This window comes from Felis catus, chromosome X (assembly GCF_018350175.1).
Source record: "Felis catus isolate Fca126 chromosome X, F.catus_Fca126_mat1.0, whole genome shotgun sequence".
NCBI lineage: Eukaryota > Metazoa > Chordata > Mammalia > Carnivora > Felidae > Felis > Felis catus.
The window spans coordinates 114,714,330-114,729,014 of NC_058386.1; the positions used below are offsets into that span (position 1 = coordinate 114,714,330).

Below are 14,685 nucleotides of genomic sequence, written 5' to 3' on the forward strand. Positions count from 1 at the left end.
GAAAAAAATATATTAAAAAATAGGGGCACCTGGGTAGCTCAGTCGGTTGAGCATCTGACTCTTGATTTTGGCTCGGGTCATGATCTCATGGTTTGTGGGATCGAGCCCCATGTCTGGCTCTGTGCTGGTAGCCTGGAGCCGACTTGGGAATCTCTCTCTCTCGGCCCCTCTCCAATTCGTATTTGTGCATGCCCTCTCTCTCAAAGTAAATAAAATAAACTTTAAAAAATAGTGTATGTTACTGGGAAAGTAGGTGACTAAGGGAAGGGCTTGATGACGGAGGATATACATGAATTTTTTTCATTATCAGCAAATTTCTACTATTCAGAGAAAAATGGCTATATTGTGTCTATATTTTATTTTTTTAAGTAAAATACTTAATATATAACATTTATGGCAATTTATTTTTTCTCCTGCAGCCGTCTTTGCAGCGTGTTATTTTGATTCAGGCACATGGGATAATTCTAAACAAGGAGAGCTATCTGAAAGTTCTTAGACGTAAGTTATAATTAGCCCTTGCTTATTTCAAAAATGGCCCTTTCCATGCACGGTATAAATAATTGCAAAACTAATTAATCATGCCTAACCCTTGTTTTCTAAGGTCGCAGCAGCACCGGGATAATTGAGGGTTGTGTATGAGTTACCATTAAGGAGAGACTTGGCCAAACCTCCAACGTAGCTTTTTCTGACTTCTATTTTCCTTCTTTTGCTGCTTTTAATTTTTAGGGATTGCACACAGTATGGCAGGGACTGTAGGATTTGGGGAATCGATCAAGCTGAAGACTTTTACTGAGTCCCTGCTTAACACCACCATGAACATCCCCCCCGTGTGTCACTTAGAAGATCTGTGATCCCCAGCCCCGCTCAGCTGGCCTCCCACCTCTGGTAAAAAGTGGCCTTTTGCTGAAGGAGCATTTCTCCAGCTCTTCCCAGCTCCTCCTCCCCACAGGAGGGTAGAAGAAAGGATCTCTAAGCATCCTTTCAGCTCCATGATGGTATCGTTCCGTGTAGAAAATATATGTGAGAAATGTTGGAAATCTGACCTTTTCACGCCTTTTTTTTTTAACTGATGGGTTTTGCTTCTTTTTAAGTTTTTAAAAGTTTTTATTTATTTATGTTTGAGAGAGAGACAGAGTAGGGGAGGGGCAGAGAGAGAGGGACAGAGAGAGAATCCCAAGCGGGCTCTGCGGGCGGGACTCGAACTCAGGAACCGTGAGACTCACTACCGGAGCCGAGACCAGGAGTCAGCTGCTTAACCTACTGAGCCACCCAGGCGCCCCAGTGATGGGTTTTTAGAAAGAGCTTTACTAAAGAGAAGGAGCAAAATATGATTCATTTCAGTCCCACAGCCAGGAGTGAGGTTGGAGGTTTGGAGATGAGTGTAAGGAAGGTGGATTCAACAGAAAGAGAACGGGGATGGTCTGAGAGCGAGGGGCCGTGCTTGAAACTGGCTTCACGGTGCCTTCTGGAGAACGGAAAGGCAAGGGAGCCGCGAGCCCACCGAGCATACGCTCCTGACTTGCTGAACAGAGGAAAAGGAAAAAGAGTGAGAGAGAAGGAAGGAGTAAGGTGCCAGGAGAGATGAGGCAAGGCTGCAGGAAAGGCAGGAAACAGAAATTTGGGACTCTCTTACTTAAATCAGGACATTTCCAAGAAGTGCTATAGACTATCTATTGTACTGATAGGACTTAGTTCTTTTATTTTTTAAAGATTTTTTAAATGTTTTTTAAATTTATTTTGAGAGAGAGAGAGAGAGAGTGGGGGAGCGGCAGAGAGAGGGAGGGAGAGAATCCCAAGCAGGCTCCGTGCTGTCAGCACAGAGCCCAATGGGCGGCTCAATCTCACAAACCTTGAGACCATGATCTGACCAAGAGTCTGACACTTAACTGACTGAGCCACCCAGCACCCCAGGACTTCATTATTTTAATTATTAGCTTGGGCAAGTTTCCACTGGTAAATTTTTTTATTTTTTATTTTTTGGCTAAAGTTCTTCTCTGACTCATGGTCCATATATATATATATATATATATATATATATATATATATAAAACGTTTATTTATTTTTGAGACAGAGAGAGACAGAGCATGAATGGGGAAGGGTCAGAGAGAGAAGGAGACACAGAATCCGAAACAGGCTCCGGGCTCCGAGCTGTCAGCACAGAGCCCGACGCGGGGCTCGAACCCACGGACCACGAGATCATGACCTGAGCCGAAGTCGGATGCTCAACCGACTGAGCCACCCAGGCGCCCCTCATGGTCCATATTTTTATCACTTATTCTATACTGGCTTTATGCGTGAAGCCCCCATTAATGCATTAGGATATTATATATTGAATGAGCTTCAAATATTCTCCAGATTCCTACTCTATAATTAAGTGTGGTTGAGAAAGGAACATCGATAGTCATGCAGATAACTTGTTCTTAAGATGTCATTATCATTGGTTGTCACTGGCAGTTAGTCATTTTAATTAGATATTAATATTCAGAGCTTTTAAAGTATTACAAATCTCTAGTCTTCAAAATGAGACAGGGAATAGAGCTTAGATTGGTTTTGCCTAGTAAGGCATTGGTTGAATTTAAACTGAAAGCCATACAATTTCAACTTTTACTGTTTTCTAGTCTACTAACAGCTCAGATTAACTCTAAAATCATTGTACAGTATGAAGCCAAATTAGCCAGTAAATTTTTAATTTCAGTCTTAGATGCTGGCAAATGCTGATGAACATGATCTGAACAAAGCAGCCATAAAAAAAAAAAATTAGGAGATAGATGAGGAAATTTGAATACTGTCTAGACAATTGTCATTAAGGAATTGTTAGTTTTTTGGTAAGACAATGGTATTGGGGGCATATATATTTTTAAAAATAATCTCTATGCCTGATGTGGGGCTCAAACTCACAACCCCAAGATGAAGAGTATCATGCTCTGGGTGCCTGGGTGGCTGAGTTGGTTGAGGGTCCGACTTTTGATTTGGGCTCAGGTCATGATCTCATGGTTTGTGGGGGCCTGCCCCAAGTCGGGCTTTGGGCTGACATCGCAGAGTCAGCTTGGGATTCTCTCCCTCTCTCTCTCTCTCTGCCCTGCCCCCCTTGCCCCCGGCTTGTGCACACATGTGCTCTCTCTGTCTCTCTCTCTCTCAAAATAATGGTTAAAAAAATTTTTTTGAAAGAAAAACTGTAAAGAGTTAGGATTTTTGTGGGTTAGAAAAGCCTAGTCTTCTAAATTTACAAATACAAGTTAAAGTTACTATTAAAATTTTAAACTATTTACTACGAAAAACAGTTCAAACATATACAAAAGTGGATAGAGCAGGTAGTGTAAAGAACGCCCACATAAGTAGTGTTCAGATTCAACAATTATCATTACACGGCCATCTTATTTCGTTTTATATTCTTATCCATTCCCCTTCCCATGTATCTAAAAGATGACTTTCAAAATACATGCACGCAGGGACACCTTATGGCTCTGTCAGTGGAGCATATCACTTTTTTTTTTAACGTTTATTTTGAGGCCGAGAGAGAGCCTGACGTGGGGCTTGAACTCAGGAACTATGAGATCATGACCTGAGCAGAAATCAAGAGCTTAACCAACCGAGCCTCCCAGGGGCCCCCGGAGTTTGTCTTCTTTTAAATTTTTTTTTTAACGTTTATTTATTTTTGAGACAGAGAGAGACAGAGCATGAACGGGGGAGGGTCAGAGAGAGGGAGACACAGAATCTGAAACAGGCTCCAGACTCTGAGCTGTCAGCACAGAGCCTGACGCAGGGCTCAAACTCACGGAGTGCGAGATCATGACCTGAGCCGAGGTCGGCCGCTTAACCGACTGAGCCACCCAGGCGCCCCCCAGAGTCTTTTAAAAAAGGGTAATGCCAGTAGGAAATCAAGTCTGTAGCTGCCATGGCGTTTCTTACTTATTTATTTTTATGTATTTTCTTTTGGTTACTGTGACCTGATTTTGTTGAATTCAACATTTTCCTTTAAATTGAAGAGTCATTGACATACAGCATTGTATTAGTGTCGGCTGTACAACATACTGCTCCCATATTTACATCCATTAGGAAATGGCCACCCCAATAAGACAGTGGTATTAGAACTTGTATGTATGTAGGTAGGTATTTTTCTGTCAGATTTTTCGTTTTTATTTATTTATTTTTTAATTAACTGATTGCTTTATTTTTTAATTTCCCTCCAAGTTAGTTAGCATCTAGTGCAACAATGATTTCAGGGGTAGATTCCTTAATGCCCCTTCCCCATTTAGCCCATCGCCCCTCCCACAGCCCCTCCAGGAACCCTCTGTTTGTTCTCCATGTTTGTGAGTCTCTTCTGTGTGGTCCCCCTCCCTGCTTTTATATTCTTTTTGCTTCCCTTCCCTTCTGTTCATCTGTTTTGTCTCTTAAGGTCCTCATATGAGTGAAGTCGCATGATATTTGTCTTTCTCTGACGGACTAATTTCGCTTAGCATAACACCCTCCAGTTCCATCCATGAAGTTTGCAATACCTGTTTTAGATTGGCGTGTGCCTGTATGCTCCTGGTTCCCATTCCAGTGAGCAGATCCAAGTCAGATACATCGAAAGAGCCTCATGCCTCTAAAATGCAATAATAATTACAACAAAAGCATTTGTTACATCATGCGTTTATTTATCATTTTTTAAATCACTTGCTTCCCAAATGGATAGGCGTAATCTCAATGACGATTGCAAATAGATTTCCCACTATCAGTGTTTTAGAAGACAGTGAGCATGAAAGAGTTGGTGCTTCTTCACAGGTGGTTTTTCTTTTCACTGAGTCCTTAATTATCCTGGATGCGTTCAGGGGTGGCCTCGTGTTTCATGTTGCAAATAATGGTTACCTCCCTATCACTGTCATTACTGTCATATGTCGTAGTATCACTGTAGCTCACGTTGCCACGGAATACGTTGTCTCTGTAATCTGCCTTGAGAAAGGACTGGGCGCAAGGCTTCGCTTCACTTGGACAAAGTGGGTTTTGAGCATTTCTATTCTGTGCCTCAGAAATATTACTGATCAAAGGCTCAGAACTTTGGCAGACGGGACATCTTTCCTTATAGCGCCGGCAAAGCTTGATTAACTGAGGCCTCGATAACATGTCTGCGCTACGGGCACAAACTGACCCTTTGAGTTTACAATGTCTAGGGGACTTGGTTAGTTTCTGCACACTGGATTGCTTGGGTGGCGAGATGCGACTTTGCGGGTGGGGTGGACAAAGTGGCTTGGTTGGCCTGACTGCATATTGCAGACCGACCGGCCAGGGTGGCCTCGCTGCCTTATTTCGGTAGGATGAAGTGGCCTGACTAACTAGCTTATGGGCACGAGCTGGCTTATATGGCTTTCCCAGATTGCGTGTTCGATATGGCTTCTCCAGGTGCGATGACTTGAATTTTTTTACTGAGCACGGTGGCCTTTTCTTCCTTTGACTTGATGGCTTCTTGAACTTTTGTGTACTAGAGGACACACACAGCTTTTCTAGACTCGAGGGCCCGACGGACTTTTTTGTGCTGGATGATATGGAGGACTTTTCCGGATATGAGACACTAGATAACTCGTCTATAACAGACGGCAGGGATTGGCTTTCTAGACTGCATGTGCTGGCTGTCTTGGAGGACTTTTCCGGACATGAGACACTAGATAACTCGTCTATAGCAGACAGCAGGGATTGGTTTTCTAGACTGCATGTGCTGGCTGTCTTGGATTCGCTGAATGACATTTTGGATGATGGTGTGGACGACTTGGCTGGCACACCTTCTTTCTTGAGCCTGGAAACATAGAAAACTTAGAATACGACAATTTAAAACAGAAGTACTATCGCTATCACAAGACACAGGCTACTATGTCAACTTAGACTTTGGTCTTTTTTTTTTTTTTTTTTTTTTTTTTTTGCTTCTAGTAGGAAAAGCAAACACAGGAAGAATTGGAGGGTGGTGAAAGCCGTGACTCAGGTTACAGATATGACTTCATGCTGAATGCTTTTTATTTCTGTTAAGAGTATTTCACTCTTTCATCCACATTACTTCACCACGTAGCCTGCATAGGGAAAGACACAGAGCGGTTTCCAGCCTACCGTGGAGAAGGACAGAGGGAATTTCACTTATTCTGAGAATTAAACTTGAAAACATATAAGGCCGCAAGTTGAGCAGCAACTTCTACACAGCTGTCACAACGTGTCATAAGAAACAAATAAACTCTTTAGACCGGAGTCATTCTTTCCTGTCATCTCTACGCCATCGCGTTATCTATCCACGCAGATTTACATTCCCGACATCCCTCGAACACTACAGGGGTAGAGCACTGGCTATATGTTCGTCCTCAGTCCTAGTATTGGGAGATTTTTAGGGAACTACTATATCAGGGTCAGCCTGACCCTCCTATATGAAAGGCAGGGACTGAGATTATGAGAACAACAATGGTGAATGATGTTTCATGCCATTAGGTCTTAAAATGGTGACTGTCCAAGAGGTTTCATTGTTTTGGGAATGCAAAGACCCCACTCCCTGTCACTCCGCTTCTTCATTCTCCCTGTCTTGGTCAGATAGTCAGGCCCTCTTTTCCTAGACTCAGTTTACAATGAAATGAATAGCCTGGGGCTCGGCTGAACCCTCGATGGGACATAGCTTTACAACAGGCTAAAATTGCTAATGTACTTGAGAATATTTCAGAGCTGATATTATTGAAGTGGAGTACCCACCCACGAGATGAGCTCTTTAGAAGTCTGGGGTTCACGGGATGTAACCACAGCACCCACGAAGCCTCCGCGATGCGTACACACACGTATTCTCAATTTAAAGGTGCAAAACTTACGTTTCTGCCTTGGGCGCGTCGTCGCTCAGACAGTTGTAATGGATGAAAGAAAAACAGGTGAATACGAAAGCTATAATCATAATACCAATTGTGATAACCAGTAGACGTCTCCTGAAGACGTCCAGTTTGGCGTCCATTGATTCGACGTGTTTGGCTCCTGTCAAAGAGATTATATCCCCAGAAAATGTGTTAGATAATCCAGTTTTCTTCCATTTGATAGCGGTTTGCCACTCAGGGTCAAAATCACGCCTTTTCCGCGGTGATTTTGTTAAAGCGTGGCAAGCGTTCCCCTGTCAGTTTCCTCCCTCTACCCCATCCCCAGCCACAGTCTAGAAGCCAAATCTGGGAGGCATCTCTGGCTCATCAGTACATTCCCTGGGTTATCCCTGCATCGTGGCTTGCTCACCCCATTCGTTACCTAGGTTTTTGAGTGTGTGTATGTCTTGCGCGTATGAATGTACTTGAGTGTTAATGTTTGTGTGTGAATGGGTATGGTGGAGAAGGGTCGGGACAAGAAAAACTCTTGTTGAAGCCTGCTATGTGTTAAGTGCCATGCCAGACCGAGGGCAGATTGAGGGCAGGTTGAGGGCAGAGGTTGGTGGATTGGGTGGGGAAGGGGAGTGAAGGGGGACAACATGTCTGTACTCTTTCTGCTTCTGTGTTCCTTGGGTTTTTCACACAGAACTAAAACCCTCAGGTATTTTCCTGGTAACACCCAACAGACAGCAGATTTCTTAAACACGGCTAGCATTAAGTGCTCGAGTATATAACATAATAGAGCATAATTTCTAAATTTTCAGGTTAGGCACTTACCTGTGGTAGGAGATCCATAACTTTGGTTCGTATCTAAACAACTATTTGTCCAAATAACCAAAAGCAGGACATAAATAAAAAGATTCATGTCCAGGGCTTTGTTCAAATGTTTCTTCTACCAAGGAAACTCCTGTATTTGAGATGGCTCAGCCTACTGTAGGAGTTTATGACATCATCACCATTTGTGACATGTTCTGACAACATACTCTCACCATGGAGAAGGATAAGCTCGTGTGTATAAATATTATCAAATGATTTTTTAACAACTTGTTTCTCCTTCCCATCAAATAGTCTATCAAACTCAAATCAAAAAGGTTGGGGCATTATTAAAAACACAGAGGGAGGGGGGCGCCTGGGTGGCTCAGTCGGTTGAGCGGCCGACTTCGGCTCAGGTCATGATCTCACGGTCAGTGAGTTCAAGCCCCGCGTCGGGCTCTGTGCTGACAGCTCGGAGCCTGCAGCCTGTTTTGGCTTCTGTGTCTCCCTCTCTCTGACCCTCCCCCGTTCATGCTCTGTCTCTCTCTGTCTCAAAAATAAATAAACGTTAAAAACACACACACACACACACACAGAGGGAGGTATTTAGAGAAGAGAGTGAAAAGGGGATTTTGCCTTAGATATTGAAGAACTATTCTGACTTCTTAAATGGTAAGGAGGCCATTTGCAGCCTTGCCACAGTAGTTCTTAAAGTGTTATAGATGAGTTAAACCATCCTGGGCATAAGTCTATAGAATCTTCTTCTTAATAAAAAATGAAGATACCACCAAGCGGTAGTAATGAAAATAGTGTGGTACTGGCATGAAAAGAGACACACAGATCAGTGGACTAGAGCCGAAAACCCAGTGGTAACCCCCCCAATTAGATGGTCAATTAATCTTTGACAAGGAGGAATGGACAGACAATGGGTAAAGGACAGTCTCTTCAACAAATGGTGTGGGAGAACTGGACAGACACATGCAAAAGAATGAAACCGGACCACTTTTTTACATCATACCCCAAAACAAACTCGAAATGCTTTAAAGACCTAAATGTGAGACCTGAAATCCTAAGAATCCTTGAGGAGGGCACAGGCAATAATCCCTCTGACATGGGCCATAGCAACCTTTTTCTAGATCTGTCTCCTGATGCAAAGGAAATAAAAGCAAAAATGAGCTATTGAGACTACATCAGAATAAGAGGCTTCTGCACAGTGAAGGACACAATCAACACAACTAAAACGTCAACCTGCTGAATGGGAGAAGATATTTGCAAATGACAGATCCGCCAAGGGGCCCGTATCCAAAATATATACAGAACTGGTACAGCTGAATACCCGAGATACAAATAATGCAATTAAATCATGGGCAGAAGACATGAACAGAGATGTCTCCAAAGAAGACATCCAGATGGCCAACACACCCATGAAAAGATACTCAAGATCACTCGTCACCCGGAAACTGCAGATCAAAACTACAATGGCGGGCGCCTGGGTGGCTTATTCAGCTGAGGTCTCACTTCGGCTCAGGTCATGATCTCACGGTTCATGGGTTTGAGCCCCGCGTCAGGCTCTGTGCTGACAGCCTAGAGCCTGGAGCCTACCTCGGATTCTGTGTCTCCCTTTCTCTTCCCCCCACCCCCCGCCCCCGCTCCTGCTTAATACTCTGGCTGTGTCTCTCGAAAATGAAAACATGTTAAAAAAAAAAAAAACTACAGTGAGATACCACCTCATACCTGTCAGAATGGCTAAAATAAAAAACACAAGAAACAACCAATGTTGGTGAAGATGTGGACAAAGAGGAACCCTTTGCACTGTTGGTGGGAGTGCAAACTGGTGCAGCCACGGTGGAAAACAGTGTGGAGGTTACTCAAAAAATTAACAATAGATTTACCCTAGGATGCAGTCATTGCGCTACTGGGTATTTATCACTGCCCCCCCCAAAAAAAAACACGAATTCAAAGGGATCATGAACCCCTATGTCTATAGCAGCATTATCAACTACATAGGAAGTACAGAGAGAGCCCAAATGTCCATCGACTGCTGAATGGATGAAGTAGAGGTGGTGTATGTATATATCCAGTGGAATATTACTCAGCTGTCAAAAGAATGATGTCTTGCTGTTTGCAACGACATGGATGGAGCTAGAGTGTATTATGCTAAGCCAAATAAGTCAATCAAAGAAAGACAAATACCATATGATTTCACTCATATGTGGAATTTAAGAAACAGAACAAATGAACAAAGAAAAAAAGAGGCAACCTAAAAACCATACTCTGAGTTATAGAGAACAAATGGTGGTCACCGGTAGGGGGGGTAGGTGGAGGGATGGGGATTAAAGAGTACACTTATCATGGTGAAAAAAAATGATAAAAAAGGATGAAAAGAAATTTACAATGAAAATTCAAATCAAGGTTTGGTATGATGCACAGAATCTCATCTTTTCCTTGTGAACTGTTAAGTTTCAGAGTGCCCCAAACTATTCTTTTATAATACAATAACTGTTATTTTACTTCAAGATAAATTATAATGGTTAATGTAGTTAACATAAGGCTGTAAAGAATAGAACTCGGTGTTGTTGTTTTTTTTAAGATTGTATTTTTAAGTAATCTCTACACCCAACATGGGGCTGAAACTCACAACCCTGAGATCAAGAGTCCCATTCCCTTCCAACTGAGCCAGCCAGGCACCCCTAGACCTTGAGTGTTCGTAACGCTTTGAAATTAATCTTGAAAAGCTGGAATGCATCCTTTTGGTTAACTTGACTGCCACACCGAGCACACCTTTGTGTATTGCTCCCTTAAAATGTTCAATGTTTGGGGGCGCCTGGGTGGCGCAGTCGGTTAAGCGTCCGACTTCAGCCAGGTCACGATCTCGCGGTCCGTGAGTTCGAGCCCCACGTCAGGCTCTGGGCTGACGGCTCAGAGCCTGGAGCCTGTTTCCGATTCTGTGTCTCCCTCTCTCTCTGCCCCTCCCCCGTTCATGCTCTGTCTCTCTCTGTCCCAAAAATAAATAAACGTTGAAGAAAAAAATTTTAAAAAAAAAATAAAAAAAAAATGTTCAATGTTTGGGTGCTGATTAGGAGCTGTCTGTGTTCAACGCCTGTATTGTTAATTTTCAAGTGCTATTTGCATATTGTTATGGTGCTCTTCCTACCTTGGATCCATGACCTGTCCTCTCTCTGTTTATTAAATCTACCAATTGACAGAATGAACACCAGGTAAATCAGAGAGGTGCCTTTGTTCCCTGTGATTCTTGCACAAAGCAACTAAAGCTGCTGCCACAAGCGTCCAGAATAAAACCCGACTCTGTACAGGACTAAAACTTTAGGGGCAAGCATAGCCCTCCCCCCAGGGTGGCCATCTATATTTTCCAGTGTGCAAGTCCCTAAACACACTATTTAATAGGCAATTTAATATTTTGGCAAAAAAATGAATATTACAGAAGGGATGAGACTTGTCAATTTTCCTAAGCCATACTTCCTACTCACAAAATTTAAGTTTTCAGATGAAATAACTAAAATTAACTTTTGGGGCGCCTGGGTGGCTCTGTCGGTTAAGCGTCCAACTTTGGCTCAGGCGTGATCTCCTGGTTCGTGAGTTCAAACCCCACATCTGCTGTCAGCGCAGAGCCTGCTTCAGATCCTCTGTCTCCCTCTCCGTGTCCCTCCTCTACTTGCTCTCTCTCTCTCCAAAAAGAATAAAAAATTAAAAATTAAAAAAAAAATTAACTTTTCCCGCCTTACCTTTTTGGTAATCTTATTTATGTCAGAAGAAAATTAAGATTTGAATCGTCCCTTAACCTTTTTATTGACCTGCTGTGAACCAGCAGGCTGAAGCTCAGTGCAATCATTCATTTATTCAACAAACATTTATGGAGTGCTCCTCTAATGCCAGATACCATGCTTAATGCTGCAGATCCCCAAATAGGCAAGATAAAAATTCCTGTATCCCTGGAACTTCTATTCAAGTAGGGAATACAAGTAATTACAAGATAGTGTGGAGTGGGCTATATGAAGACTAAACGCAGTGCTTGGGGAGAGAAAGATCATTCTAACAATGACTGGAAAGAAGGGATTAGAAGGGAAGTCAGTCAGTTGGTGGAGAGACCACCTAGGAAGAACGGAGAAGATGGTTACCAAAATTGAGGTACCGAAGGTAGAGATAAGTGCATGAATTTGTAGAAATGTCATAAAGGTCAGGGCGCCTGGGTGGCTCAGTCGGTTAAGCGTCCGACTTCAGCTCGGGTCATGATCTCACGGTTTGTGAGTTCAAGTCCCGCATTGGGCCCTGTGCTAACAGCTCGGAGCCTGGAGCCTGCTTCGGATTCTGTGTCTCCCTCTCTCTGTTCCTCCCCTGCTCGCACTCTGTCTCTCTCTCTCTCAAAAATAAATAAAGATTAAAAAAAATTTAAAAAATAAATGTACAAAATGAAATGCATAGGATTATAAAGGCAGTGAATTATACCGAAATAGTTATCTAATACAAAACTTGTGTTGTAGTAATACATGCATTTATTGACTCATTAAAGAGATCTAGCAGGGATCTAATAACTACTGTAAACTGAAATGATGATAAGCATAAACAGTATTTTGAGATATTTCCAACAAGTATAATACATTAAGCTATATATGATTTCTAATAATGGCAAAGTCACACTGGTTATACTACTGTGGTTTGTTGCCTACATTCATAATTGGGAGAAATGCTAAATTTTCATTAGAGATTGGTGACAATAAAATTCTGTTTTTACCCGTTCAAGTTGACAGATTGTCTGGATTTGATTCATGTACCCAAGTCAGAAACCCAGTCCAGAAGCTAACCGAAGCCCATAGGAATGGATATGATCAACCCAAGGAGAGAGGGCACAGAGAGAAAAGTGCCCAGTACCAAACCCTGAGGAACCTCAACATTTAGAAATTGCATAAAGGAGGCTGATGTAGCGAAGAAAGTCAAGAAATGCCGTATGATTTTACTCATATGTGGAATTTAAGAAACAAAGGAGCAAAAAGGGGAAAAAAAGGGAACGACAGGGGCAAACCAAGAAACAGACTCTTAATTACAAAGAACAAACTGATGGTTGCCAGAGGGAGGGGGTGGAGGATGGGTTAAATAGGCGATGGCGTCAGCTGAGGAATGGATAAAGAAGATGTGGTTTATACATACAATGGAATACTACTTGGCAATGAGAAAGAATGAAATCATGCCATTTGCAGCAACATGGATGGAACTGGAGGGTATTACGCTAAGTGAAATAAGTCAGGCAGAGAAAGACAGATACCATATGTTTTCACTCAGAGGTGGATCTTGAGAAACTGAACAGAAGACCATGGGGGAGGGGAAGGGGGAAAAAAGTTACGAACAGAGAGGGAGGGAGGCAAACCATAAGAGACTCTTCAATACTGAGAACAAACTGAGGGTTGATGGGGGGTGGGGGAGAGGGGAAAGTGGGTGATGGGCATGGAGGAGGGCGCCTGTTGGGATGAGCACTGGGTGTTGTATGGAAACCAATTTGACAATAAATTATATTGAATATAAAAAAAGAAGTGATGGCGATTAAGGAGTGCAGTTGGGATGAGTGCCAGGTGATGTATGGAAGTGATGAATCACTATATTGTACACCTGAAACTAATATAACACTGTGTGTTAACTAACTGGAATTTAAATAAAAACTTTTTTAAGAAAAGTGGCAGAGAGGTAGGGAGGAAAACAAAGAAAGTATAAGGTTCTAGAAACCATGGAAGACCGTTTTTTTTTAAGGTATAGGGAGTAGTCAACAATGAAAAATATTGCCAAATGTCTGGAAAGAAGTTAAAATGGATTTAATAACAAAAAGGTCACTGGTGATCTAGGCAAGATCACTCTTTCAGTGGAAAGGTAGAGCCAGAGGCCAGATTTCAGTGGGTTGAAGGGTAATTGAGAGCTGAGTAAGGGAAGTCCAGTGTTGGAGACAATTCTTTCAAGTTTGACTGCAAAGGGGGAAGATAGGGTGGTTGCTAGAGGGGTATGGTAGCCCTAAGAGGACATTTTGTAAAGTGGAAAAGCCCAGCTCAATCAAAATCTGATGGGAAAGCTAGCATAGGGGAAGATGTTGAAGCCATCGAAGGTGGGAGATAGATCCAGGCTGTTTAGGGACAGTATAGAATGTGATAGTCAGAGCTTCTCTGCTTCCAGTGGACAGAATTGCAGATCAAAAAGTTGTAATCTGATACAGAGCCATTGCAGATAGGAGTAGGGGTGGGAATAAGGGGCTGGAGGGAGGAATCTGAAGAATTTCTATCTGATGGCTTCCATTTTCCTAGTAAATGCCAAGAGAACTCACCCTTTGAAAGGGGAAGGGGCAGAGGTGTGAGGACTGGGGAAAGTTCTGAACAGATGCTGTGGAGAACAGGAAGACCAAAGAAACTACCTGATGTGACATAGTTGGGAATTTTGCCATAACCCTTTCTCTGGGTTATGAGAAAAATATGTTTGCCTTTAATGATGAAGTTATTTCTATGGTAGTTGATGTGTTTATTAAGCTAAAAAATTATTCAGCATTGGGGTGACTGGGTGGCCCAGTTGGTTGAGCCTCTGACTCTTGATTTCAGCTCAGGTCACGATTTCATGGTTTGTGGGATCGAGCCCCGGGCCGGGCTCTGCGCTGTCAGTACGGAGCCTGCTTGGGATTCTCTCCCTCTGTCTCTCTCAAAAGTAAATATTAAAAAAAAATTGATCAGCATAATGAATACTACTTGGAACGTAAATGTTAACAAGGGCTGCTACAAAACGTAGCATTCAACTTTCTGAGGGGGCATATCCATAAATATGTTGCTGAGGCTGACATCCAGGAGATTACTGCCTATGTTTTCTTTTAGGGGTTTTATGGTTTCAGGTCTCACATGTAGGTCTTTAATCCATTTGGAGTTTATTTTTGTGTGTGGGGTTAGAAGGTAGTCCAGTTTCATTCTTTTGCATGTGGCCGTCCAGTTTTCCCAGCACCATTCATTGAAAAGATCGTCTTTTCTCCATTATATGTTCTCGCCTCCTGTGTCATAAATTAATTTACCATATAAGTGTGGGTTTATTTCTGGGCTCTTTGTCCTG

At 42.6% G+C, this 14,685-nt stretch overlaps 1 protein-coding gene across 1 annotated transcript; it reads right to left on the bottom strand.

The window, feature by feature from the left end:
* Positions 1-4,590: 4,590 nt before the first annotated feature.
* CXHXorf66 (chromosome X CXorf66 homolog) lies at positions 4,591-7,800 on the bottom strand. The gene is made up of 3 exons (XM_004000966.5): positions 7,627-7,800; positions 6,814-6,970; positions 4,591-5,771 (listed from the first exon to the last, which is right to left on the bottom strand). The coding sequence occupies exons 1-3, from the start codon at positions 7,712-7,714 to the stop codon at positions 4,790-4,792; spliced, it is 1,227 nt and encodes a 408-aa protein (XP_004001015.1). The 5' UTR covers positions 7,715-7,800; the 3' UTR covers positions 4,591-4,789.
* Between the last annotated feature and the right edge of the window lie 6,885 nt (positions 7,801-14,685).